The sequence below is a fragment of the Bos mutus genome, chromosome 16 (genome assembly GCF_027580195.1).
Source record: "Bos mutus isolate GX-2022 chromosome 16, NWIPB_WYAK_1.1, whole genome shotgun sequence".
NCBI lineage: Eukaryota > Metazoa > Chordata > Mammalia > Artiodactyla > Bovidae > Bos > Bos mutus.
The window spans coordinates 10831144-10857733 of record NC_091632.1 but is presented as its reverse complement, the minus strand read 5'-3'; the positions used below and the strand labels follow the sequence as shown (position 1 = coordinate 10857733).

The 26590-nt window shown below is 53.2% G+C and overlaps 1 protein-coding gene across 4 annotated transcripts in view; it reads left to right on the top strand.

Annotated features, from left to right (window-relative positions):
• PLXNA2 (plexin A2) overlaps positions 1-26590 on the top strand; it is a 238425-nt gene that overhangs the window by 128793 nt on the left and 83042 nt on the right. For all 4 annotated transcript variants that reach the window (XM_070384706.1, XM_070384704.1, XM_070384705.1 and 1 more), the window contains 4 exons: positions 17972-18072; positions 22050-22173; positions 23874-24027; positions 24731-24827. In XM_070384706.1, coding sequence (XP_070240807.1) covers positions 17972-18072; positions 22050-22173; positions 23874-24027; positions 24731-24827 — 476 coding nt within the window. The remainder of the gene's footprint in view (positions 1-17971; positions 18073-22049; positions 22174-23873; positions 24028-24730; positions 24828-26590) is intronic.

Here is a 26590-nt window from a genome sequence, read left to right as displayed (position 1 = left end):
TCTTTCAGCATTGGTACCCCCTCAGCGTGCTCTCACACTCTGAAATAAAGCATTCAGACAGTCACGAAATAGCTGTATTGATGCTCCACCCCGCATGCCCCGAGATGATAATGCATCGCCCGTCGTGCGTATCCAGACGGAGCCAGATTACGCTCAGGTGCTTAAAAGTCCAGGTCTAATTAGAGTTCCAGGGAATCAAGCCATTGTATTATTAATGATTCTCCGCCAATGTTCTGATTAAAACAGTAATTTTAATAAGCACAGCTCGATGCTAAGTGTTCACTGAGCACCTAATTACATCAGTTATAACTCCAAAATTATTTAAAATTCCCCCCTTTTATTTTCCACCAGACCCGGCATGCACCAAGTAAAATAGAGACTCAGACAACTCGGTGATTATTTGGTCTAATTAATTTCTTAAGGACCTGTTTTTTTAATAAAGAATCTTTTGTCTGTCTTCCATCTCCCCACCTCCCCCTCCACCCCTTTCTATGCTCAGAGTCTCCGTGTCATTGGTTACATTTGAGGCCACCATCGAAGGAGGCCAGGAACAGAAAGAAGTGAGGAAGGGAAAGATGTGGACCATCCCCTGCACCAGCCTCCAGGTGAGGCAAGGTTGCAGAGTCTGCACTGATGGCTCCAGCCTGGCTGGGCTGAGAGGGTGTGTAGCCAGAAGCCAGTTCCTCACCACATCCTTGTCTCCTAACTTAGACCAGCTTGGGATGTCTTTATTTAATGATCACACTTGCATCTCCAGGAGGACGAAGGCAAGTGGGTTGACAGGCTTCCTTCCCATCGTGGCTGTTCATAAATCCTTTTGACCCGTGAGGCACTCGAGTTTGAAAAAGAGACCTCACACCTGTTCACTAACTACAAGGACACCAGAATTTCAGAAAGAATGGTCTGCTGAGTCATCCGAGAGTCGACGTGCAACGTTTCCTTTAAAAAAAAAAAAATCGTGTCATCGATAAGTTATCAGTCTATCCCCAGAAATAACACCAATAAACTCCCCTGCATTTGTGCAGTAAACTCGATCCTGAACAATGCACTGCTCCGGCTCTCACTTCATGTGACCCTCATGACAAGAGAGTTAGGAACAGCTGTTGTTAGCATTCTCACACTCAACCGGTATGTCGGAGAACCAAATCACAGCTTTATTTTTTTCTCCCACCATCCCTTCACCTCTGCCTGGGGCAGACTGCTTAGCTCATCATCTCACTCTTGGATAATAAAAAGTCCTTCATGTCTCAAACACAGTCTCCAGCCAGGAGTATAATGCCTGGTTCCAGACTAGAAGTAAAACTCTGGACTTCATGATGCCCAGATCTTTCTCCCCCCAGTCCCCTGGGTCTGCTGCATGCTCCCCACTTGCAGAGGTGGGGAGACACATTTCCTCTCTTTCTGTCACTTGTCTCCCCCCACTTAGGCTGTCGTTACTGACCCCTTGCACGTCCTTAGCCTGTCACTGTCACCAGGGAGCTCAATGCCCTCCCAAAGTCCTGCCTTCCCTGTGTCTCCCAAGAGCTCGCCACCCTACTCTCTGGATTTTCTGCTTCCCAGCTCTTCCTGTCCACTCTGAGCCCTACAGTCCTGAGGATGCATCTCAAGCTTCCTAAGAGGTCATAATGAATGCGCCTCCCTGGTGGCTCAAATGGTAAAGAATCTGCCTGCAATGTGGAAGACTAGGGTCCGACCCCTGGGTTGGGAAGATCCTCTGGAGAAGGGCATGGCAACCCACTCCAGTGTTCTTGCCTGGAGAATCCCCATGGACAGAGGAGCCTGGTGGGCTTCATTCCATGGGATCACAGAGTTGGACACAACTGAGCAACTAACCCACAGTGAAGGGTGGCTGGGTCACAGCATCCCAGGGCCTTCTTCCGAATATCTCACAAAATCCTCCCGTCATTCTTCCTCGACCACATTGCATTAATGTGGGTCAGGGGATGCAGAGTAAAGGGTAGAAGATTCATGTGCTTGGATCTTAAGAACCTACTCTGAAATCTTGCCTGACAGCCGGCCATCCTACTTTAGCAGGCAGCAGTCATATCTCAGCGCCTTGGTGGATGCTTTCATTCTGACATCCACCGATATTTACAAGTGTGGAAACTGAAGCTCAGAGAGGTTAAGTGGCTCACCCAGCACAGCTGAACATATGCTGCCGCTGAGCCAAGTGCTTCTAACACTAATAGTCGTGTCCTTTCCATGACACCATGCACCTCTGCTGGGTTATAAACATTAACTCTATTAAAAAAAAAAAAAAAGCCTTCGCATCACCTAATGGATCCCAGCAGAATGCCAGGAGCCTCAGCCACACCTACAGCGTCTTTGCATAGTTCTTAGTACATTTACTTAAGGAGCTTAAAATAAAACCTGGATCACCCGGTAAGTGTGATTAGCTTCTCAGCAGGTATTTATAGACCTATTTTATGTAAGAAACTGGAGTTGGAACATACAGGGATATCTCATATGAAGAAATAGAAAGTAGAGCCCTGTGAATAACCTAAAAAGATAGAGACCTCAGAAGGGTTTAAAAAATATGTTCAGAGTCCTGCCAGTTGGGCAGGGGATCGGATTCTAAGCTCAGAGAGAGGGGTCACAGAGGTCAATGGAAGAGGGTTCGTGGAGCAGGGATTTGCGTGCTCAGGAGAGAAAGACATTCTGATTAGCAGGAACGTGTGCACAAAGCAAGTTAAGGAGGCAAAACCATGCAGAGCAGGAGAGGAGGCCTGCCTGCCAGGCGTGGGATTCACGCTGACAGAAGAGTCTGGAATGGGGATGTGAGCTCGGATGGGGAGCAGAGGTTAAAATGCTCAAACACTGGGCTGGGATGTTTGGATTATAAACTTCCTCCAAGAAGCTTTTTTTTCTTGTTGTTTTTGAATTTTTATTTTTTGGGCAAGGGGAAGGTATTGATTTTTGTTTGTATTTTAGCCAAGGCCATGGTTACAGAACACTGCCTCTGAGAATCCTTCCCTGATTTTCCCTTCCTCTTTGCTCTTGTATTTTTGCCACATCCCAGTAATAGTGTGGTTTCGTGATGATTTGGCACCCCACGTGTCTTCCTGACAACACTATGAGTGCTTCAGGATCAGGACCCAAAGTCTACTCATCTTTGAACCCCATGCCTACACAGAATATATAGCTGGCCCTTCATGTATTAATAATAACTAACAGCTGTATCCCAAGCACTGGGCTAAGTGTTTTCCAACCCATGTCACCCTTTATGCCTGAGAGGCAGTTTAGGGGGAGGTTCTGCAGCCAACCTGCCAAGATTTGAATCCCAGGTCTACGACTTACTGACTACAACTTACTTAACGGGGTGTTAGCAGCTCAGTCATGTCCGACTCTGCGACCCCATGGACTGCAGCCCACCAGGCTCCTCTGTCCATGGTATTTTCCAGGCAAGAGTACTGGAGCAGGTTGCCATTTCCTCCTTCAGGGGATCTTCTCAACCCAGGGATCGAACCTGGGTCTCCCACACTGCAGGCAGATGCTTTGCGTCCGAGCCACCAGGGAAGCCCACTGTGACTGTGTGACTATCAACAGATTCGCTAAGCCTCTCTGTGCCTCAGTTTCTTCCCCATCTGCAGAGAGAAATCCTACACAGGTATGTGCTATAGCTATCACTATTTTGTGAAGTCGCTCAGTCATATCCAACTCTTTGTGACCCCGTGGACTGTAGCCTACCGGGCTCCTCCGTCCATGGGATTCTCCAGGCAAGAATACTGGAGTGGGCTGCCATTTCCTTCTCCAGGGGATATTCCAGACCCAGGGATCGAACCCGGGTCTCCCACATGGCAGGCAGATGCTTTACCCTCTGAGCCACCAGGGAAGCCACAGAGGAGGTTCACATTGGCTGAGAAGCAAAGGGGCAGGGGTCTGGACCAGGCGGCTTGACTGTAGGGCCCATGCCCTCAAGCACTACGCCTTTTTGAGGAGGAGAGCCGAGGGAGTGCAGAACACGTGGGAGGTGGAGAAGGGAGACGGATGGCCCTCCGCCCGTCCTGCCGTGAGGATGGGCCCCGAAGGGCGAGGCCGCAGAACGCCCGGGCAGGGACGGACCTGACTCGCTCGTGAGAGCGGACACGCAAAGCTCCGCCCTTCTCCTTCCTCTTCCGCCTCCGCCGCCCTGGCCCGCCAAGCCTCGGCCCTGCGTCCTGTTTCTGGCGGGCCGGCTCACCCTAGGACACGCACGGCCCTCGGCTTCTCCCTGCCCCTTCGCGTGGCTGTGTTCTGCGCCTGCTTCTCTCTCCTCGCACGGTGTCCTTCCGCCACTCCTGCCTCCGAAGATATCACCCAGTTCGCCAGGCCTCCCGCCCGGATCATGCCTTACTGGCCCCTTCAGCCCGAAGGGCCACTCCCCGTTGAACCTCTCATCTTTCCCGTTCTGGCTTCTCCACCAGCGGGGATGGTCTTTATCCACTTGGCCCGTCTCTACAGCTTCCCAAAGCAGCACCCAGGCATGGGATTCAGCCTTGCACCACCTTGTCAAGCTTAAGTGATGGAGTGTGTGTTAGTCGCTCATTCGTGTCCGACTCTTTGCGACCCCATGGACTGGAGCCCGCCAGCTCTTCCCTCCACGGAATCCTCCAGCCAAGAATACTGGAGTGGGTTGCTATGCCCTCGTCCAGGGAAATGAATGAGTGCATGAATGAATAAGCAAGCTCTATACTCAGATATGCAGATGACACCACCCTTATGGCAGAAAGTGAAGAGGAACTCAAAAGCCTCTTGATGAAAGTGAAAGTGGAGAGTGAAAACGTTGGCTTAAAGCTCAACATTCAGAAAACGAAGATCATGGCATCCGGTCCCACCACTTCATGGGAAATAGATGGGGAAACAGTGGAAACTGTCAGACTTTATTTTTCTGGGCTCCAAAATCACTACAGATGGTGACTGCAACCATGAAATTAAAAGATGCTTACTTCTTGGAAGGAAAGTTATGACCAACCTAGATAGCATATTCAAAAGCAGAGACATTACTTTGCCAACAAAGGTTCGTCTAGTCAAGGCTATGGTTTTCCTGTGGTCATGTATGGATGTGAGAGTTGGACTGTGAAGAAGGCTGAGCGCCAAAGAATTGATGCTTTTGAACTGTGGTGTTGGAGAAGACTCTTGAGAGTCCCTTGGACTGCAAGGAGATCCAACCAGTCCATTCTGAAGGAGATCAGCCCTGGGATTTCTTTGGAAGGAATGATGCTAAAGCTGAAACTCCAGTACTTTGGCCACCTCATGCAAAAAATTGACTCATTGGAAAAGACTCTGATGCTGGGAGGGATTGGGGGCAGGAGGAGAAGGGGACGACAGAGGATGAGATGGCTGGATGGCATCGCTGACTCAATGGACGTGAGTCTGAGTGAACTCTGGGAGTTGGTGATGGACAGGGAGGCCTGTTGTGCTGAGATTCATGGGGTGGCAAAGAGTTGGACATGACTGAGTGACTGATCTGATCTGATCTGATACTGAAAGCTGGAGAAGGCAATGGCACCCCACTCCAGTACTCTTGCCTGGAAAATCCCATGAATGGAGGAGCCTGGTGGGCTGCAGTCCATGGGATCGCTAAGAGTCGGACACGACGGAGCGACTTCACTTTCACTTTTCACTTTCATGCATTGGAGAAGGAAATGGCACCCCACTCCAGTGTTCTTGCCTGGAGAATCCCAGGGACAAGGGAGCCTGGTGGGCTGCCGTCTATGGGGTCACACAGAGTCGGACATGACTGAAGTGACGTAGCAGCAGCAGCATACTGAAAGCAGGGCTTCCCAGGCGGCTCAGTAGTAAAGAACTCACTTGCCAATGCAGGAGACATAAGAGATGCCGGTTTGATCCCTGGGTCGAGAAGATCCCCTTAGGGAGGGCTGCGATTCATGGGGTCGCAAAGAGTTGGACACGACTGAGCGACAGATCTGATCTGATCTGATCTGTTTCTTGCCTGGAGAGTCCTGTGGACAAAGGAGCCTGGCGGGCTACAGTCCATGGGGTTCAGAGAGTCGGGAATGACTGAAGCGACTTAGCACGCACACAGGCACACTTCAGTATGCACGTTAAAATCAAGCACATTAAAAATCTTAATATAAGTGAGGAGACTTTTGTAACATACAGTTGTATCCTGCACTTCTGTCTCTTACACACATGTGCACACGTATGCTTGCACACTTATCCACTACCTACTAACTTGTCCTAGAAAGCTGTGAATCACAAGAAACTTCTGTGTCCTTTCTAGGGGAGCTAGTCACTCAGCATTCGAAGAAAAATCAGTGTTTTCACATCAAATGTGTCAGGGAGGACAAGATGTCGTCGTGTCAGATAGTTAGAAAGCTGCGTTGAGAGATGACGGGAAAGACCACTCCCTGGGTCTGCTGCAGATCAGAGTTCTGTTTCGCAGTGGCTTCCAGTCTGCTCAGAGTTGTGTGGCAGCTCAGGCAGCGAGGGGGGCCGTCTCCGACCCAACACCTGTGGGCAGAGCTGAGACAGCTCTGTTCCTTTCTTGTGTGCACAGCTGCTGCTGGGGGTGGGCTGACAAGGGGCCTAGGTTTGGCTTACCCAGAGCTGAGTCCAGCTTCTACTGTCTGGGAGGACTGCGTTCCCTATATCAGGATGACCTGGGAACTTGAACACGGGGGCCCTTCACTATCCAGGAAGTGTATTCCAGGGAAGGTATTGAGGTCCCGAGACCCCACCAGCTTGTCTCAGTAACCCTTCGTGCCGGCACCCGAGGCAGAAGTGCCGTTGGGCACCAGGAAGCAGAAACTGGAGCTTGGTCGGGAGGCAGTGCCAGCAACTCTGCTAAACGGGGCTTGGTGTGAACCCCTTGGGGAGTAGGGGTGTCCTGAAGGCCCACTTGCCGTCTTAGAGGAGTCCCTGAGTCCCCTTCTCAGACAACACTGAAGGAGCCCCACCTCCTACCCAGGCAACAGCAAAGGTGTTCTTACCCCAGGTGTCTGAGCAGCCTCTTCACCGCCCTGATGATTCCCTCCCCAAACCTCACCTTTTATTTTTTTTTAATTTATTTATTGTAATTGGAGGCTAATTACTTTACAATACTGTAGTGGGTTTTGGCATACATTGTCATGAATCAGCCATGGGTGTACATGTGTTTCCCAAACCTCACCTTTTAGAGCTTATGGGCGGCAGACCCTTCAAAGAGAACTCAGGATTAACAGGAGGGCCACGCCCTCCTGTCTTGCTCTCCAGGTTATGGGAAGGTGGGAGAGCCAGAAGTTGAAGGGGTGCGGCCCAGAAACCAGGTTGCGTTGGGCAGATGTCCCACTCTCGGATGAATCAGGCTCCATGTGGCAAGGCTGCCCCTGGGCCCTCTGCATCCAGGGGCCTGTGGAAAAGCCTGGACCCACAGGAGTGTGAATGAATGAATGGGAATGGGCTGGTGAAGGGCATCCTTGCTTCATCACTCCATCCCCTGCCATCATCACTTTCCCCTCTGGGGTTGATGACGAGTTGATGTTGGCCTTGTGGGGAGGTTTGTGGGCCCTCTCTAATCCCAGCCATCTGGTTTCCAGGTGAGAGATCTGTTTTAGCTATTTCTTAGGCCCTATTTCCCAAATCCTCTCATCCCCTATTTCCTACCCCACCTGCTTTCCCTCACTGAATAAATCCACGGTTGTCATGGAGACAACATAGTATCAGCATCTCTGCTGCTTTGTAGATCCTTCCGGAAAACAGAACGAGAAAGGGCCCTCCTTGTACCTTCTTAGTGTGTCTGGCACAGGAGTCCTGTCTGACAAAGTGTGGTGTGGTGTTGGATGTTTCTGCTTCGCCCACTCACTTTCCTCCCTCTGTCCTTCCTTCGCCCAAGTTCCACCTTCTTAGGAGACTAAGCCCTGTTTGACTTTTTTCAGCCGAGGTCAGGGTCCTGTGTTCTTCAGCCTCCAGCAGGGACTGTGTCACGAATAAGGAGAAGAGTTTGAGGGACTGTACAGATGTAATTCTCCCCAGATGATGGATCAGCAGTCCCAGCGCAGAGAGGCGAGGTGGTCGCTCTAGATCACCCCACACGCAGTGCAGAGCCTGCAGCTTCCCTTGCAAACCCTGCCACCTTCAGTGGGTCTGCACCGAGAGACAGCACAGTAACTACCGCTATTAAGCACCAACTGTGTGCAAGGATCTCTGTGTACAAATGTCACTCAAACCTCCGAACAACCTTGTGAAGTTAATATCATTATTGTCAGCATGTTACAGAGGAAGAAACTGAGGCACGAGGAGGTCAATGAGGACCCTTTATTCATTGATCACCATAGCAGCTGGATTTGAAACTGAGGACTGTCTCCTTCAAAGCCCCACTTCTTAACCAGGACAAAGTAAATAGGGCCTCTACCAAAAGGATTCAAGAGGGGCCATCATTACCCAAGTGTTCATCGATAGCATGAATTCCACTGTTTGGGGCCAGAAATTGCTTTCCCCATCATCCTTTCCCCTTTGACTCCCACATGACCCTCTGCTGGGTTTTATGAATGAGAAGGGGAAAAAAAAATATATCATTGAAAAGTTTGACGAACTTTGGCTCCCATTCTCAGAATGATAGATAGCTTTAATTACTCCGAACTACTCAGCCACTCCACTCTTCTCCCCCAAGTCATTAAAAATAGATTTTTCTCTTTGAGCTTCACTCCGCCCTCGGGTGTCCAGATAGTCAGGAGTTCTTGGGAGACAGCCCCAGGGTCAGCTTCTGGTCAGAAGGTTGCATGTTGCTTTGGTGGCGATCACAGGGTCCAGGAACTCCAGCTGGCTTCCTGGGAGGTTCACGCCTCCTTCTTGATGCTATTGGTCACGTGACTTTCGCAGCTCAGAGGATGGGCAGGGGGCTGGATTGGCGTTTACTTTATGAGGATTTAAAGGGCTCTCACACATCACTATTGGTTTTTAAAGAACTGGACCTAACCCTGGGAACAAACAATAATGACTTCTTCACATTAATTACTGGGAAGTTGATTTGTTGGAAAGGCCGGAGCTGAAAATAGGAGCTCAGAAGGGCTCTGCTCCCTGATGAGCAGGCAGGATGAAGTGAGATGGGTATGGTGGGCTCCGTTTTAAAAATGAGGGAGGCTTAAAGAGGTTAAGCCGCTTTGCCGAGGTCTCACTGCAAATGACTAGCAAGGCCAGGACAGGAAGCCCCTGCCACCTCGGCCTCCAGGCGGGGCTGGCTGAGGGCTTGTGGCTCAGGGTAGAGGGTGTGGGACCCATTCAGAGTGGTTTCCACTGCTCTGGTCCTGGCAGGCTTTTAAGACATCCCGCAGGGCATCCTCAGCCCCATCAGCCTTCCCCCCGCCTCACCCTCTCACATCAGCCCTTGTATCGTCTGGCTCCAGATCCACCAGCTGACTCCCCGTCAGCCAGCAGTGGTCGGAGGGGAAGCGTCAGTACAGGGGCCGGCCCCCGTGTCCAGAAGGAAGAAAGCTGATCCTGACGGCCAGCCCTCGGGGCAGCCCCAGGCGAGGGGCCTTCCCTGCCTGCTGCCGCCGCGCCCCCCTCACAACCCCATCCTGGCAGTCGGGCACACCCAGGCTCCAGTTCCATTTCCGCCACCTACAGGCGACAACTAGGGCAGGTGATTGAACCCAAGACTCAGGCAAACCCACTCCAGTGTTCTTGCCTGGAGAATCCCAGGGACGGGGGAGCCTGGTGGGCTGCCGTCCACGGGTCGCACGACTGACGCGACTTAGCAGCAGCAGCAGTTTCCTAACGAGCAAGGTGGGTCTCTTCCCTCACCTGTGAGGCTGGTGTGAGGATCAGGCGAGGGGACAGAGGATGGAGTGCAGCAGGCGCAGATGAACGGCCGCCTCATCCCCTTCCTTGGACAAAGCTCAGCCAACTGCCCGCTCAGAGGAAGGTGGCATGGGCCTGGGGCGCCCTCAGCGGAGGCCTCAGTCCCCCTCAGATCCAAAGAGGGGGTCTCACGGCTGCCCCCAGCCACACCTAGCAGAGGAGAACAAGGTTAAAATGCCGCTTCAGACATCTGGTCGACAATCAGCTCTTTGCCTGTAAAGCACGGGAGAGCGAACAAGGGTATTATTCCATGAAGTCTTGCTGAGCCAAAGGGCTATTTATTATACGAGGTGTGTTTGGAGCCTGGGGAGGCTGGCCTGTCCCTGGAGGGTCAGCTTTGGCTTGGATGCCTGAGGGCTGGGGGCTGGACGAGGCCTCCCTAACCGTCTGCCCGTGTTTCTCTTCCTGTGAGAATGCTGAACTCTGGCCCCAACGGGCATACAGGGAAGGCAGAGCCCTAAGCTGTCAGGCCGGCTGTACCTGTTCCCCATGGGGCTGACAAGATTTGGCTAAGCCTGTGAAGAGAGACTCCTCCCGCCCATCCCTGCCAGCCGGTAACAACTGCCAGGTGCCGGCCAGTCCTAAGATCAGTGGAGTCAAAAAGATGAAAGCCCAGCCTGCCCTCTGGTTGCTTCCCACCTCTTGAATCCCCCTCTGACCTCAGCCTCCGGACTGACCCCTGCACCTCCTGTCCCTCTTTTTCTCCAAAAGATCCCTTATGGCATGTCACCACTACGGCCACGGAGGACCCCCTCCCCTCCAGCTGACCTTCTCCACTCCCTGAGACAGGCCCCAGGGTTTCAGCCAACCCTTTGTGTGTACTATCACTCAGTCATATCCAATTCTTTGCAACCCCGTGGACTGTAACCTGCCAGGCTCTGTCCATGGAATTCTCCAGGGAAGCATACTGGAGTGGGTTGCCATTTCCTTCTCCAGGGGATCCTCCCAATCCAGGGAACAAACCTGGGTCTCCCACCACGGTGAAGGCAGATTCTTCACCATCTGAGCCACCTTGGGTGCCTCTATTTCCTGGTGAAGCAAATGGATCTCCCACTACATAACAATCCACAGCCTCTCTGCCTGCAGGAGCTGAGCACAGCGAATGAGATAAGCGCGCAGAGCATGCTCACACCCTCTCCCGGCCTGGCTGTGATGGCGCCACGGAGCCCAGCCTGCATACCAGCCCTGGCAGGGCCTCCCTTCAGCCTGCCCTCGGCCTGTGACCACAGATGAGCATCAGGTTGCTTCTTGAAAAAACGTATCTGGTTTGGGAAAAAGAGCAGAAAGGAGGTCTGAGACCCTAGAGGCTCCAAGGGAAGAGAGGGTGGGCTGGTGGGAAGGCCCATCAAGAGAAGGGACAAAAGACAGGAGGGCGGCTCCGGGAGCCAGCTGTGCCTCAGCTGCTGTGCGCTTGGCCCTGGGGCCCCGGGGACCCTGAGGCTGTGGCTCAGGCCAACTGCATGCTTCCATGCAGGCTGTGTGTGTGCCCTCCCAGCCCCACCACCTGGCTCTCAGCCACCGAGAAGGCCGCTGTTTCTCTCCTTGAGTCAGGAGGCAGGGGACATGTGTGGGAACAGGTGGGGACATCTGGCGGGGGCGGGGGCGCAGGTTCCAGGGAAGCAGGGGGTGAAACGCTCAGTCCTCAGGGCCCCTGCGGCCTGGGGAGTGGCTTTCCCTTATTCCTCCCTCTCTCTGTCTCTCTCTTACCTGATTGCCAAGGGCTCCTGCCCCCTCTGGAGCAGACTGCCCACGTGGAAGGCCCCCGAGGCCAGCCTCTGCACTTTGTCCTCTGAGCCACAGCTGCCCCTTGCTTGATGTCCCTCCGTCGTGCGTGTGTTCTACCATGTTAAGATGATCCAGTTTCCTTGGTTTTGTCCTCAACCAAACCATGGGCTCCAGAGAGCAGAGAATGTGGCCTGATGCCTCATGGAGAGCTTGCATGCTAAGTTGAGTCCGACTCTTTGCAGTCCTGTGGACTCTAGCTCATGAGTCTCCTCTGTCCATGGGGATTCTCCAGGCAAGAACACTGGAGTGGGTTGCCAGGCCCTCCTCCGGGGGATCTTCCCCACCCAGGGCTCGAGCCCCAGTCTCTCATGTCTCCTACTTTGGCAGGCAGGCTCTTTGCCACTAGTGCCTCCTGGGAAGCCCAGTGGAGGGCTTTGTGTGTGTGCTGCTTAGTCGTGTCCAGCTCTTTACGACCCCACCCACCAGGCTCCCCTGTCCTTGGGATTCTCCAGGTAGGTTACTGGAGTGGGTTGCCATGACCTTCTCCAGGGGATCTTCCCAACCCAGGGATCAAACTCGGGTTTCCCACATTGCAGGCAGATTCTTTACCTTCCGAGCCACCAAGGAAGCCCACAGTATAAATGCTCTGTAAATACTGAAGGGTCACGGGGGACCCAGGCCCAGCCCACGGTCAGAATTCTCTACATTGGTCTCCTTCTAACTCAGGTGTCTCTCCCGTAGACACCCCTGGATTCTCAGAACCCGGTAGCTCCTTCTCGGTGTCCACACAGGGTGGCAGAGATGTGGGCTTGATTCTCTCTCCCCAGGCTTCCCTGCTGAGGCCTGCTGTCCCTCACTCTGCTACTGGGGAGCTCTTCTCTGAAGAGGGACGGCTTGGCACCTGACGGAGAAAGTCTCCAGGCTGATGGTAACCACCAGGGTCACAGAGGTCTCCGGGGCCTTCCTGGATGGTTCTAGCCCTGCAGGTGTGCCGTGTCCTTTGAGACCTTCAGGAAGGAGGCGGCTTCTAGCCCTTCCCTTGGTGGCTTGTCCCCAAAGCCGATGATCATCTGCTGTCACAGCCCTTGTTGAGCTAGACCCCTCACCCGATGGGCCAACAGGGGGGCGGGTGGGGAGCAGGGACCACTCCAAACTCTGCGCCCTGCTGAGCCTCACCCGCGTTACATTAGCCCCTGGGACTCAGGCCAAGGGGGAGGCCCTGGAGACTGGGGCCCCGGAGCTGGAGAAGCCAAGAACACAGGATGAGTCACCTTTAATGAAGAGTGTTTTTTAAGTAAATGACTTAATAGGGCAGTTACATTCATTAGAGGCGTAATTACGAGGCCTAAGATCAAGTGGAGATGAATGCCGAGTGAGCGGTGGGTGGGTGCAGGGGAGAAGGTGGTGGAGGCGGCAGGGGAGGGTTGTCCTCACTGCCACACCCGTGTGCCCTCCCAACCACCCGGATCCCCGCACTCAGGCTGGGGGGCGCGGGGGCCTCCAGCATAATGAAAGCACAATCATAATAAACACACACTAATTAAAGTGTCATCGAGTGTCCCATTAGACTCTGAGTCAGCCCTGACAAAGCCCCGCCTGACGCGGTGGACGCTCTCCAGGACTAGCTGCCTTTCCTTCTAGAGCTTCCCCGAGACAGAGTGCATCCCCAGCCCATCCTCCCCCAGGCCCCGGCACAAGTGCCCACCTGTCGCCTGCCTGGTGCCAGCTGAGTGGCCCCTGACCCCAGGTCCACCACAGACTCAGAGATAGTGGAATCAGTAACTCCCTGGGCCGTGGAGCAGTCCCCAGACCAGCCTCCAGCTCTCCTCCCTGAGAAGCAGTCTGATTCCTTCTGCAGCCCCAAGGCAGAGTTTGATTCTATTTCTTCACGGCCCCGGGCAGAGCCTGACATTTAAAAAGATTTCCCAGGATGTGAGGTCACGTTTACCAGTGGTTCTCATAAAAAAAATTAGCTGGAGAGCTTGTTGGAACCATTTCTCAGGCCCTGCCTCATGCCAGAATTTCTGACTCAGTTGGACTCTGGATTTTGATGTCTCTGAAGCTCACAGGTCATGCCAAGGGTGTTGGTTTGAGGATCCAGGATGCCTCTTCATGGAGGACACTCTTTTGGCCAAGAAGTGATGGACTGGAGAGCTTACATTGTGTATTCCAGCTGTGTGGACTTCTCTGTCCTTCCCAAGTCAACCCAGACCTGTTCTCCAGATTTCTATACACTCATCACTCTTTACCCTCAAGCTCTGCTTTCCTGTTTGCTCATGTGGTTCCTTCCACCCGGGACGCTCTTCATCTGTGTAAATACTATTAACCCTTGAAGACCCAGACCCAGGCCACATCCCTCACAAAGCCTCCTTGGGACACCCATCTAGAGCCACGCTCCCCCCACGAGAACAAAACTCCAGGAACCTAGAGGCGTGTGTCATTTTAAGTTTTCTAACAACCATATTTTAAAGAGTAAGAAGAGGCAGCTGAAATCATTAGTTAGGTTTTTATTTAACCCTAAATTTTCTCAACACTTGTCAATAAGAATTATTAATGTGCTGTTTTCCATCCTGGTTTTTCATGCTCGGTCATCTACATCCAGTTGTCGTTAGAACGTGTCTCAATTCCAACTAGCCCCTTCCACGTGCTGGTAGCCACACGGGCCCATGTGTTGGATGGCACAGATGTAGAAGTAGTTTTTTCTTTGCTCCAAATTCCCTCAGCCCTCTTTCAATACCTCTCTTAGAACACACATCACTTTTCTTGTTTTTATTGCTAGTCTGCTTGCAACTTGAAGGTGAAGGCTGTGTTTTAATGCTGCTGTTGATTTTATTGCCCTAAAGTGCCCTGCACTGGCCTTTCTGTACAATGTGATCAATGCCTTCGACTTGATGAATGAATATGGAAGCACATGTTTATAGGGAAGACAGAGCACCCGTGGAAACACCTGACTCTGAGTGCCTCCCTCCAGTCCCCCGTGACGTTTCTCTCCTCCGGTTTGTATGTGGCTGTCAGATCTCCGAGAAGAGAATAAATTCAAGTTTTAGGACCCCCACTCCCATAAAAGTTTCCTGTTTTACTTTGCTCTTCAACTCTGTGTATTAAGAAAAAAAAAAAAAAAAAAATTCCCACCAGGAGGGCCCAGGAAACAGGAAAATAGTTGTGCAGTTGGTTTCGTGTTTGGAGAAGAACAGGCTTCTCACTATCTCCGCGGCACTTGGCGTGAAAGTGGGCTTTGTTGCTGGAGACACTGCTCCCATTCAGGGCCCTGTTCCCCAGCTGCTGAGAGCAGGGCTGTGTTTTGACAGACGGGCCGAATGCAATGCAGACAGTTGTTTTAATTTCCAGCCAGATGCAGACATCACTCACACGGAGCCCGAAACCCAGGAAAGGGAGCCGGGCACTGGACCGCGGCTCTCAGGCCTCCGAGGGCGGGTTGGGAGGGGGAGGGCACTAGCGGAAGCCCCCCTGGGCGACTGGGGTCACGGATGCCCTGAAGGGCTGAGGGTCCCTGGGCGTGGGGAAGGACCCACAGGGAGAGCATGCGGCAGGCACACGCCAGAAAGGTGCTTCTGGCAGGGATCGCAGGTCACGAGTCAGGGGTCAGCGGGGGCTCCTTAAGGCAGGGTGCTGTCAGCGGCCGGTGGTATGGCTGGAGATTACCTTTGAACCGTCCACGTCATTCAGCAGTCTCAGGGAGGAGTTAGGAGCATCCTGAAAGACAGAGCTGGAAGGACTCAAGCGGCCTTCCTCTGGGTCAGAAGTATACCTTCCGAAGCCTCCCAGACACACGTCCCCTTGACTCGGCTCACACCTCCCACGGATGGGCGTCCCTGCTGGAACCCCGGTCTGCTGCGTTATTGGACAGCCTTGACGTTCTTCTGTCGAGCTTTTGTGGATCTTTTCACCCCTGGGTCTCATCTCCGCCACAGGGCTGCCCTTCAAACCATGGCAAACCACTTCCCTATTCCCCTTGAGATTCACCTTCTCTGAGCTAAAGAAACATCCAGGTCTCTCAAGCTGTACTTCAGATGCCACTGCTGGGTCCCGCCCCATCGTGACCACCCTTCTGGGAAGTCTGTCTGGTGGGGCTACACGTCTCCAGGGGCAGGCTGCCCAGCCCTGAACTGGGAACTCCCCAGGGTGGGGCACCTCCGTCCTGACACCACGTCCATTAATGCAGCCTGTGACCGAGTTGGCCCCCAGAGCCGTGCTATCACCCTGTCAGGTCCGATTGGACCTGCGAGTTGAGAGTCCGCTCAAACCCGCACACCTGTCGTGCATGAGCTATTTCAAACCAGCTGTCTCCAACCTCCACTTAGAATATCTGCTTTTTTAAACTGAATTTCCAGATTTTACACTTACACTTTCTGCATTTCATTTATTTTATTATTAAAGGCAACTCAGGAATGCTTAAAGCTGATCATGTCACTCAGAGGGAAAAGCTTTGTAATTCAGAATGTTAAGATGTGGGGAGAATGAATCGGTGTGGGGGAACCCAATAGAAGGAAGGTTTCTGGGGTTGGTACCCAAAACTTTTCACGATCTGACCCCTGGTTACACACGCCAGCCGCATCTCTCAGCTCGTCGCATCCAGTGTGCACGCCACACTTGAGTTAAGCTGAACTGAGCCATGATTCCCAGGAGATGCAGTGTTGAAGAATCCGCCTGCCAATGCAGGAGACACAAGAGATGCGGGTTTGATCCCTGGGTCGGAAGATCCCGTGAGGAAAGAAATGGCAACCCACTCCAGTATTCTGGCCTGGAAAATTCCATGGACAGCGGAGCCTGATGGGCTACAGTCCACAGGGTCGCGAAAGAGTCGGACAGGACTGAGTTCGCATGCACCAACAGCCATGATTACTTTTGCTCGTGGTAATCTCTCAGCTAGGAAGGCCCTTCCAGGCATCTGCAGCAGGCCCACTCTTACCCTGACTCTCCCACACTCGGCTGCTGGTCCGTTTTCCAGACAGATTGTGCTGGGTGGCCCCTCCTTTAATCTACCAAGGCCCCCAGGGCATATACCCATCACCTGCGATGGATGTTCACCACAATGTAGAGTGGGTCCCAGTTTGTAATTACCGAGTCCCGCGGGCTGCGTGCTCTGCAGGGGGACAGATCTGTGTCCGATTCACTGCAGTTTCTCTAGCACACAGCACTGGAGCCTTGACGCAGTGACATCTGATAAATGGTTGCTGGGTGAGCCTTGTTAGACTCCATCCCGAGCCTCTCTGGAGGATGCTGTGAAGGCGTCTCCATCAGACCCTTCATCTCTCCGCCAGAGGCGGAACACTAGGCTGCTGGACCACAGGTTGTGTTTCCGCTTGACCTCACACGTCCAGTAGGTGGGGAACCTCTCTGCCCTGACACATGAGATCCCATTCCCAGCCTAGCAAATGTTTTTGCAGCCCAGCTGCCTGCAGGCTCAGCCATCAACAGATACCTAGGACATACCGAATGCAAGACTTCAATCTTCTGACCCTCTGCCTGGCCTTAATGTTAACACCCGCTGGGCAGGTAAGGGTGAGTAATGAGCACACAGGCCTGGTTTCTGTCCCAGCATGGCCTCACCTGGAAGCCAGGAAGGGAAGGCTGTCTGCTCTTGGGGGGAGGTCACAGGCTTGAGCTACACACTCCCCGTTTCCCTAGCAAGACGGCATCAGACAGGCAGCTCATCTCTGTTCACATTTAGCCAGACTTTTCAAAGGACGGGAGATTTACTACAGAAAAGTGAATACAGACATCAGAGAATGGGATAATTGGATCCAGGTGGTGCGTCTGGTTGGCGGTAAAAAGACGGTGCCACTCAGTGAATACTATTTGATAGGGAAAGTTTCTCCTTCTCTCTCTTTTTATTTATCAGTGTTTTCTTTTCAGGCAGGATGTCTCAGCCTGAGCCCAGCTGAAAGCTCTTCAGAGGCTAGTTGGTGGCACTCAATAGCCTTTCAGCAGACTTAACCATTTCCAGTGTCTTCCCAGAGCAGGCCCAGCCCTCCCGAGGACTTTAGTGCAGGCAGAGAGAGGCTGGAGGGCTTGCTTCCACCCCTGGGGAAGGCAAGAAGCCTGGGAGCCGTTAGCTGTGCCTGCCTCATGCAGGGGAAACAGATGAGAACGCCGAAGGACCGATTCAGGCCTGTTGTCTCCTCTCTAGGGGTGGTGGCAGTGCAAGTGTGCACACGCGCGTGTGTGTGTTATCGCTCAATCATGTCCGACTCTTTGAGACCCCATGAACTGTAGCCCACCAAGCTCCTCTGTCCATGGAAGTCTCCAGGCAAGAATACTGGAGTGGGCAGCCTATCCCTGCTCCAAAGGATCTTCCCGACCCAGGGATGGAACTCTGGTCTCCTGCATCGCAGGCAGATTCTTTCCCATTTGAGCTACAGTGGTTAGGTGTAACTGAGTCTGCACACAGCGTCCGGAGGCATCACTCCCTGATCTAACCTGCTGTCTTTTCCCTCTCGGCCAGATCACCAGGGTCCCCGTGGAATCCTGTGAGCAGTATACAACCTGCGGGGAGTGCCTGAGCTCGGGGGACCCTCACTGTGGCTGGTGTGCCCTGCACAACATGTAAGTTTGGCACAGTCTGGAAAAAAAAAACCTGGAATGCAGAAGACCAGGTACTTTCCTGGGAGTGTTGATGAGGGATGTGACCTCAGTTTGCAGGGAGAGAGGAATTTCCCTCTGCTGAGCAGTAATTCTAATCGCAGTCAGAGTGCTGAAAGCAAAGAAGAGAGGCTGTGAGTGCCTTCTTTCCAAGGGCAGTGCCTCTGTGGTCTCACCTCCAAAACCCGACCCCTACTCCCTCCATCTCTGGCCAGCTGCTCTGAAGTCTGCACCTTTGCTACAGGGAAGGCTAGTGGCGTTGGAAGAACTTGCAAGGGAATTTGAAGTGTCTCTAGATTGTAGCCTGAACAAGGCACCTCATTCCTGGAGTTTGGACCCCAGTGAGAGGCCGTGTGACCCGGCATGGTCCACTGACAACCCTGGGCCTCCTTTTCCCCATCACCGGAAAGGGATAATGCCTACCTCACAGGTGAAGCGTGAGGATTAAATGCTAAATAAATGCTTTGGCAGTAAGGAAGCTCAGGATAAGCTACACAAGTCAAAATGATGATCATGGACTCGGAACCCTTGGGAGGACCCTTCTGGCCTCCTCAGTCAGTCCCTGGTTCCAAGAAGCCTACATCTTACTCTAACTGGCCTCGCATCCCTATTCAGATACACCCCCTGCCACTGAATACCAGCCCAATAGAAATGCAAAATTGCACTTAAACTTCCTAACTCCAAGAGCCCCAGAGGGAGAGCAGAGGGAAGAAACTCCAAAGGCAGAGGGGGAGGCGGCTGGCTAGGAATTCTGCTCCCCAGCGGCCTAGGAAACTCCAGGGCTCCTTGCCAGCCAGCAGAGCACCCCCACGAGAAGTGCCGGTTTAGGGTGGGGGCGGAGGCGGAGGGCCAGAGTTCAGGGTCCTGCACAATCGCTCTTGGCTTCCAGCCTCCGCAGCAGGTGTTGGAAGGGCTATGCAGGGAGGGAGCGAAGCAGGCGCCTCACAGATGCAAAATCCGGACTGGACTGGCACCCACACATCCTGGGTTCCCTGCTTAGATTCGGAGGTAAGGGGCTCCTCAGAAAAGTTTTTGCCAGAAATGCCCTCACTAGAACCCAGACAGAGTGGTACCATGTGGGTCAGACAAATGGTAGAGATACTGATGGCACGCCCACTGGGCCCCAGGAATGCTGGAAAGGAAAAAGTGAAGTCATGCAGTCGTGTCCGACTCTTTGTGACCCCATGGACCATAGCCCACCAGGCTCCTCAGTCCATGGGATTTTCCAGGCAAGAGTACTGGAGTGGCTTGCCATTTCCTTCTCCAGGGGATCTTCCCAACCCAGGAATTGAACCTGGGTCTCCAGCATTGAGAGGTGGCTACAATTGGGGTTCCCGTCAGTGAGGCTGGCCCTACAACCAGCAGGCTGTCTTTCCTCACAAGGGTTTCTCCCTCCATGGAACCCGACAGCCACCCCCAGCTCCTCGCAGTGGCCTGGGTCACCCGGCCCCCTCACTGGGCGGTGGGCAGGCCCAGCCATACCACCTGCTCCCTGCTCTTCCCTGCCAATCTGGCCACGATGTCCCAGTCTGCCAGGGGCCCCAGACCACCTATCCTCCTCCTGGGCCAGATCAGCAGGGGGGCTGACTTAGAATGACCCCAGAAATGGTCTCAGGTTTCCTCTGCGCTCTGAGCCCCTCCCCTGTCATCAAGGCCCAGGGATGCACTGCTCCTTCCAACAGCTCAGCTTGCCTCTTGCACCACGTGGGGATCAAGCCTTTCCCGTTTCACCTGGATTTTTCCCTTCTCCTGGCCCGTCTCATCTTCGGCCCCTCGGGCACTGCCCACCCACCCTCTGTCCCCTTGCCTGGGTGACGGGGCCGAGCGGAGGGACCACCTCCAGCAGCCCGGACCACGCGCTGGATTTGAGCAGAGGCAGAGGGCTGAGGGCGGTAGCTCAAGAGCCACTGGGTCCAGGGGTGGGGAGCGGAGTGGATCTGAAACCCTCCTGTCTCTTCTGTAGGCCTTGCTCTTGTGAGTGTGTTATTGTCTCAGAGGCTATTTATCTCTGTTGGGGCTGTTGCCATAAATAGTATGATAAAAAAGAGCCATTTCAGTGAGTCAATGAGATAAAGGCTCCAGTCAAGAGCTCACTTTAGAGCTATCTTAAGGATTCACTTAAACCTCCATAATTCTTTCCTTTGACAGCATTCATATTTAGATCCATTATGTGCGTGGCAAGGAAGGGTCGGGGGGAGGGACTTTGTGGGGAGTTCGGTGGGAATCTCTGCTGGGTCGTGGACTCTTGTCGCATCCCCGGAGGGGGCGCTTTGGTCAGAGAAGCGCCAGCCCTGGAGCGTGTTCCCAGGGTTCCCTGCATGCAGGGGTCACAGTGCCCACCTGCTGCTGTGGCCCACAGCACCAAGGACCAGAGATGAAGGTGGGGGACGAAGCCACCACGCACGCTTCCTGACAGAGGCAACCCTGCCCGCGCATCCCCGTCTGTCTCTGTGTTTCACAAACATTTATTGAAAATAAGCCATGTGGCAGGTGGAATATCTCAATGAATAAAACATGGTCCCTGCCTTCAAAGAGCCGGGAATCCAGCCACAAGGTCACACGCACGCTATCCCACACAGCTGAGACCCTGTCCAGGATTTTACATGTCCCTGGGGGGGAATAATAATAATATCCATAGCCATCATCATTAATATTTTTCTTAGTAGGGCCAAGAACAGGCCATTTTCTAAACACTAATTCTTTTAATACTTACACCAGGCCTCTGAGATACAGTATTATCATTGGGTCCAGCATTTTACAGTTAGGGGAGCTGACACTGGGACTTCCAGGAACTTGCCCAATGGGGCCACAGCTAGCAGGCTGGAGATCTGGGTTAGAACCCAAGCAGCCTGGCTCCAGAGTTCACCTTCTGTGCCTTTTGCCTGATACTTCTGTTCCCCAACCTTCCCGCCCTCACTCACAGAGCTTCCCATAAAGATGCTGTCTATACGAGCTATTCTTTATGTCCGAACTGCAGCTGTCATTTGGGAGCCAGGGTGGAGGTGGGGGGCGGGGCGTTGATCCCACTTCTTTTAGTCTGTCCTCTTTTTAAATAATCTTCTAAATTGTTTTTTTATTATTTTTGGCTGTCCCAGGTCTCCGTTGCTGAACGGGCTTTTCTCTCGCTGCAGAGCACGGGCTCTGGGGTGCGTGGGCTTCAGTAGCTGCAGCTCCGGGGCTCTAGAACACAGGCTCGGGAGTTGTGGTGCCCGGGCTTAGTTGCTCCACAGCATGAGGGATCTTCCCGAATCAGGGGTTGAACCTGTGTCTCCTGTATTGGCAAGCAGATTTGTTGCAGGAAGAGGGACCCCTTCCAGGGCCCGAAACTGGGCTTTTGTCTAACACTTAGAAATGAATTGTCCAAGGGGATACACATGTTGACAAAGCAAGACACTTTATTGGAAAGGCCGCTGGGCAGAGAGCAGGAGGGTGAGGGAACCCAGGAGAACTGCTCCGCCACGTGGCTCGGAGTCTCGGGTTTTACGTGATGGGATTAGCTTCCGGGTTGTCTTTAGCCCATCATTCTGACTCAGAGTGCTTCCTGGTGGTGCACGCCTTGTTCAGCCAAGATGGATGCCAGCAAGGAGGATTCTGGGAGGAGGTCAGACATGTGGTGTCTCCTTTTGACCTTTCCGGAACTCTTCCGGTGGGGGGTGACTTCTCAGTTCCGTGTTCCTCACCAGAACCTCCTATCATAAAACAACTCACGCCAGTGGTGACTGTGCAGGCCAGGGTGGGCGGTTTCAGTCAGTGTGCTTCCCCAGCAGATTCTTTCCCACTGAGCCACCAGGGAAGCCCCTCCCTTAGTCTGTCTTTGACCGCAGTAGAGACCACCTGGGAGTCACCGAGCCCTCTGGGAGAAGTGACGCTCGTCCTGAGAAGGCAGACACGGGCCGCAGAGCCGCAGAGCCCCCTCACTCACCCCTGTGCGTCTGTGGCAGGTGTTCCCGCAGGGACCGGTGCCAGCGGGCCTGGGAGCCTAACCGATTTGCCGCCAGCATCAGCCAGTGCGTGAGGCTCGAGGTGCACCCCAGCAGCATCTCCGTGTCTGAGCACAGCCGGCTGGTGAGTGAGCCCCTGCGGGGCCTGGGGGCAGGGCACAGCGCGGCACAAGCATGGGTGTGTTCCTTTAACTCCAGCACAGTGTAAGCGGATCAGACTTCATGCGCTCCGAGGACATTTTAGAGGAAAACTACGGTAACGCCTGTCGTTACCCAGGACCCAGTCATTCGCCCCATTCCTTGCAGATCCATCACCCATTGATCTGGTTTGTAAATCTACATTTTGCATTTAGCGGCAAGCCTCTGCAACATCATGCAATCCCATCTCATTCTGTGGTATATGATAGAGATTTCAAGGGACCACCTGGTACAGTTGCTCACAGGAACTTGGAGTTGCCTTTGTACATGTATGTGAGAGAGAGACAGACAGATGGACAGACAGACACAGAGAGACTGAGGCTTAATTCACAGTGTGTGCCGAAAGAGAATATTAAAGAGAATACAGCAGTCCTTCACCACCTGTCGAGGTGCAACCCCAAATACTCCGCGTCCTCGGGCCTGCGTGGTTATTTCCTTCTGGAGGTTTTATGGGCATTCACGAATGCTAATTAGTTAATGAACCTTCCAAGACTTGTGTTCATTCATCCCCACCGGGAGGTTTTGGCTCCCACAGAGCTGAGGGAACAAACAGCAGAGTTTGTACCTAAGTCTCTCGGCCCCATGGAAACGAAACTGGGGCAGAGATTCAGCGGCAGACAAATGTATGGAAAGGCTAGGTGATGGCCATTGGGGCTAAGCCCTCCAGGCATCATGGGAGGACAAAGTGAGACCTCCCTCCCTCAGGACTCGCTTCTCAGAGAACACAGGGTGTTGTCACCGCGAACCCCCATGGGCACTCCCCACTGGGAGTCACGTTTCTCACCTCTGGTTTCCAATACCACTTAGATATATTGTTGTCATTTAGTACAAACCCACTTCCGAGGGCATGGAATTCAAAGTGGTGTTTTGCTATTAAATGGTTTCTCGATCATTCTTCTGACAGTCTGTGATGTTTTTACCATTCAGAGGAGGATATTCATATTTAAAAAGCCTGCAGACCACTGGCCTGCCTCCCTGGAAGCCTAGGGAACCACAGACATCATCCAGGGCATTGGTGTCCACTTCCTGCCTTTCTCTGATCCCCTAAGCGCCTTGTGAGGCAACTGCCCTGCTCTCAGGGAACACTCAGTGGGCAAAGAGCCAGAGGCCGACCGAGAATAGAAACCCACCGCCTTAGTAGCCAGCCCCTGCATGACAGCCAGGGTGGGGAGCCAGCCAAATGGTAAACTCCTTATAAACCTCCAGGCTGGTGGCACGTGTTCTCCTGTGAACCAGAGCTAAGGCTTATTTGTGATGAGTTCAACTCTGACTGGCTTTTTTCAAGTTTGCATGGTTTCATGTCAAAATGAGCTCAGGCTGAGATGGGTTTTGGGACCTTCCCTCACCCCTACCATCCCTTCCTCTCCCCTCAGTGCTTTATGATTCTGGACAAGACTGAAAAGTAATATTAATAATAAAGACCACTGACCCTGCAACACCCCTTGCAGTGCTACGGTAATGGCTCCGGGTCAAAGCTAGAAGGTCTTCTGGACTGACATCTTCTTCCTAGATGAGGTCCGGGGAGAGGAGTGAGCAAGTGGACAGTGGCAGGGCCAGGCCTGGAGCCCAGGTCCCCCGAGCCCTGCGGGGTGTTCCCACAGCATTGTCTCTCTGCTCCACCCACAGCTCAGCCTGGTTGTGAGCGATGCCCCCGATCTGTCTATGGGCATCTCCTGTGCCTTTGGGAACCTGACGGAGGTAGAGGGACAAGTATCTGGGAGCCAGGTCATCTGCATCTCACCGGGACCCAAGGACATGCCTGTCATCCCTCTGGATCAGGGTAAGAAGCCTCTGCAGTGAGTGTCGAATGCTCGGGGCTGCTTGATCAGGCTGGCCCAGAGTAGGGGACCCAGGAGACAGGGTGGCAAGTGCCAGCACAGACCGACTGACAGCTGCCAGACTAGGTCTTCTTACGCCAGACTCTAATTTGACTTATAAATCCGTTTAAGTTTGAAGGCAAACTGTCATGCCCCAAGGAAATTTCAGGAAGAGGGAGGTCCCTGTCTCCCTTTTGGGTTAAGCCTGCGCAGTGTGCATAAGAGTTTTTCCAGACTTCCCTTTCCTTCGAGGAACGTTGGAGGCTTCAGCCAGTGGTTTTTAGTAGGTTCTCTCCGTAGAACTGGGGGCTTTTAGGGGTTTTGACCTGATATATATATATTTTTTAAGTTTTATTTTTATATTGATGACCTGATATTTCTGACAGTCTTTCAGTAACTGAACATATTCAACCTAGGCAGGGGACTCTACAGGATCTGATCCGTCACCTCCTCCCTAAGAGGGGGGCCTAGGGTGTCTGGGTCTCAGTGATGGGCTGGTCATCAGAAGGATGAAAGGGACTCTTGGAAGAGGACTCAGGAAGGCTCCGTCTGCCATCACTGCCCCATGGGAGCCCCGGAGTGGCTGAATGATTTAGCCCCCAGCCTCTCCACTGGGCTCCCAGCTTGTAACTTTCTCCTTCCGCCCCTCCCCCCCTTTTTTTTCAGACTGGTTTGGGCTAGAGCTGCAGCTGAGATCCAAGGAGACGGGGAAGATATTCGTCAGCACTGAGTTCAAGTTCTACAACTGCAGCGCCCACCAACTGTAAGCACGCCCCTAGCGGCAGGAGCCGGCATTCAGTGTCAGAGCGGGAAGAGCACCTGGGCCAGCGCCCTCCCTTAGAGATGAGGTCGGGGAGACTGGCGAGCCAGCGGGTCATGGCAGGGCCAGGCCAGGAGCCAACTTGCCCCAGGTCTGGATGTGTGTGGGGGTTTCCTAAGTTCCCACAGGACAAGAACTTACGGTCACCACCCAATCTCCCGATCAGACGTGGCACTTTGTCTAGAACAGCGTAAAGTGCCCCCTAAATATTTCAGTTATATTCGGTTTATTCAGTTATACCGAACCGAATGGCATTCGCTGTCCACAGCCTCTGATCTCATTCAGTCTCCCTTGCACCACACCCTACCCTCAACTCTCAAGCTAAGAGTTAAAAAGGGTGTGAAGTAGAAACAGAAGTCATGGCCCAGGAGCCCGAAGGAAAGTCCTCCCTTTTATGCCAGCGGGTGGTGGCTTTGAATGTGGAGATTAGCAGCCAGCGGAACGTAGCCACATTATCCATGGGCACATGAAGAGGGACTCAGAGATGACAGCCTCAGAGGAGGGGCAAGGCTGGGGAAATGGCCTCACCCAGTGCCCAAATAAAGGACCTGGGCTGGGACACAGCGAGGGGGCTTTCAACTCTCCTGAGGTCCACACTGAGCCTTCAACTTTTCAAGGAGGAAGCGAAAACCAGACCCAACCATCAGTCCCCAGAGGGGCTTAGGTGCTGCCCATCTGACTTCACCAGCCACGTCCAGCAGCTGAGTGCCATGGCTGTGAGTTCTTACAGCTATGCAGGAAGCCGGGCACACTTCATAAGTCAAAATCGGGGTCGGGAGTGGAGGAGAGAGACCCATACTTACTTTCTGCCGGTCTTCTCTTGAAGTGAAACGGAGACTCTTTCCACGTCATCTGGAAACTCAAGAGAAACGGGGGTCTCTGTAATAGGGCCACGTCAGGGCCATGTGACCTTGGTCATAGGCCAGAGCAGAAGTCAACCAAGAGCTCCAGGCCGGAGGGAGAAGCGCCTGGGAATGTTCTGGGACCCATCCTCCTGTTGCCCAGGACAGGATCCACCTGAGCACTCCAGGGGTGTCAAGTCTCAGGGTCCAGGCTGTGGCCACGATGGGCCCAGCAATCCATGTGGGGAAAGGGTCTGTTAGCAGCTAAGCCCTAAAGGAACCTTTAAGCCATAAAAATAGACAAATGAGCTTCGTTCATCTCCCCTTTTCTGATCTGGATTTTCATGATGAGAATCATCTGCTGGAGTTCTCGGGTCTCCAGAGCAGCTATGGAAGGAGATGTCGCTTGGATCCATTCGGGACAAATCAATAGATGTACCGAGAAAGACAGAACAGGTGATAGAAAGTGGCCTGGGAGGAGCCAAGGCAAGGCGGTATGTGGCAGGAGCTGAACCGGATAAAATCGCCCCCTAAGCCCTGCGTCCAATCCCAGCTAACCCTGTTTTGGGAACTGTGAGCATCTTGGAGTGGGAACTCCCCAACCTCCCTCTCACGCTCCAGCACAGTGGTGATGGAACGCATGGCTTGGAGGACGTCCTCATCTCCACGACACGCCGGTGTGATGTCACCACGCTCAACCGTGGATTACCGTGGCAGTGGAGATGCTGTCACGGGCAGCAAGTTTTAGCAGAAAGAAAAGCAAGTATCTTTGACCTTTTATTGCCACGCACTGCCTTATCCGTCCACTTACCAATCACAGGATCGCGTTCAAGCCTCTCCTGTTACTACGGTAAACTAAGGCCC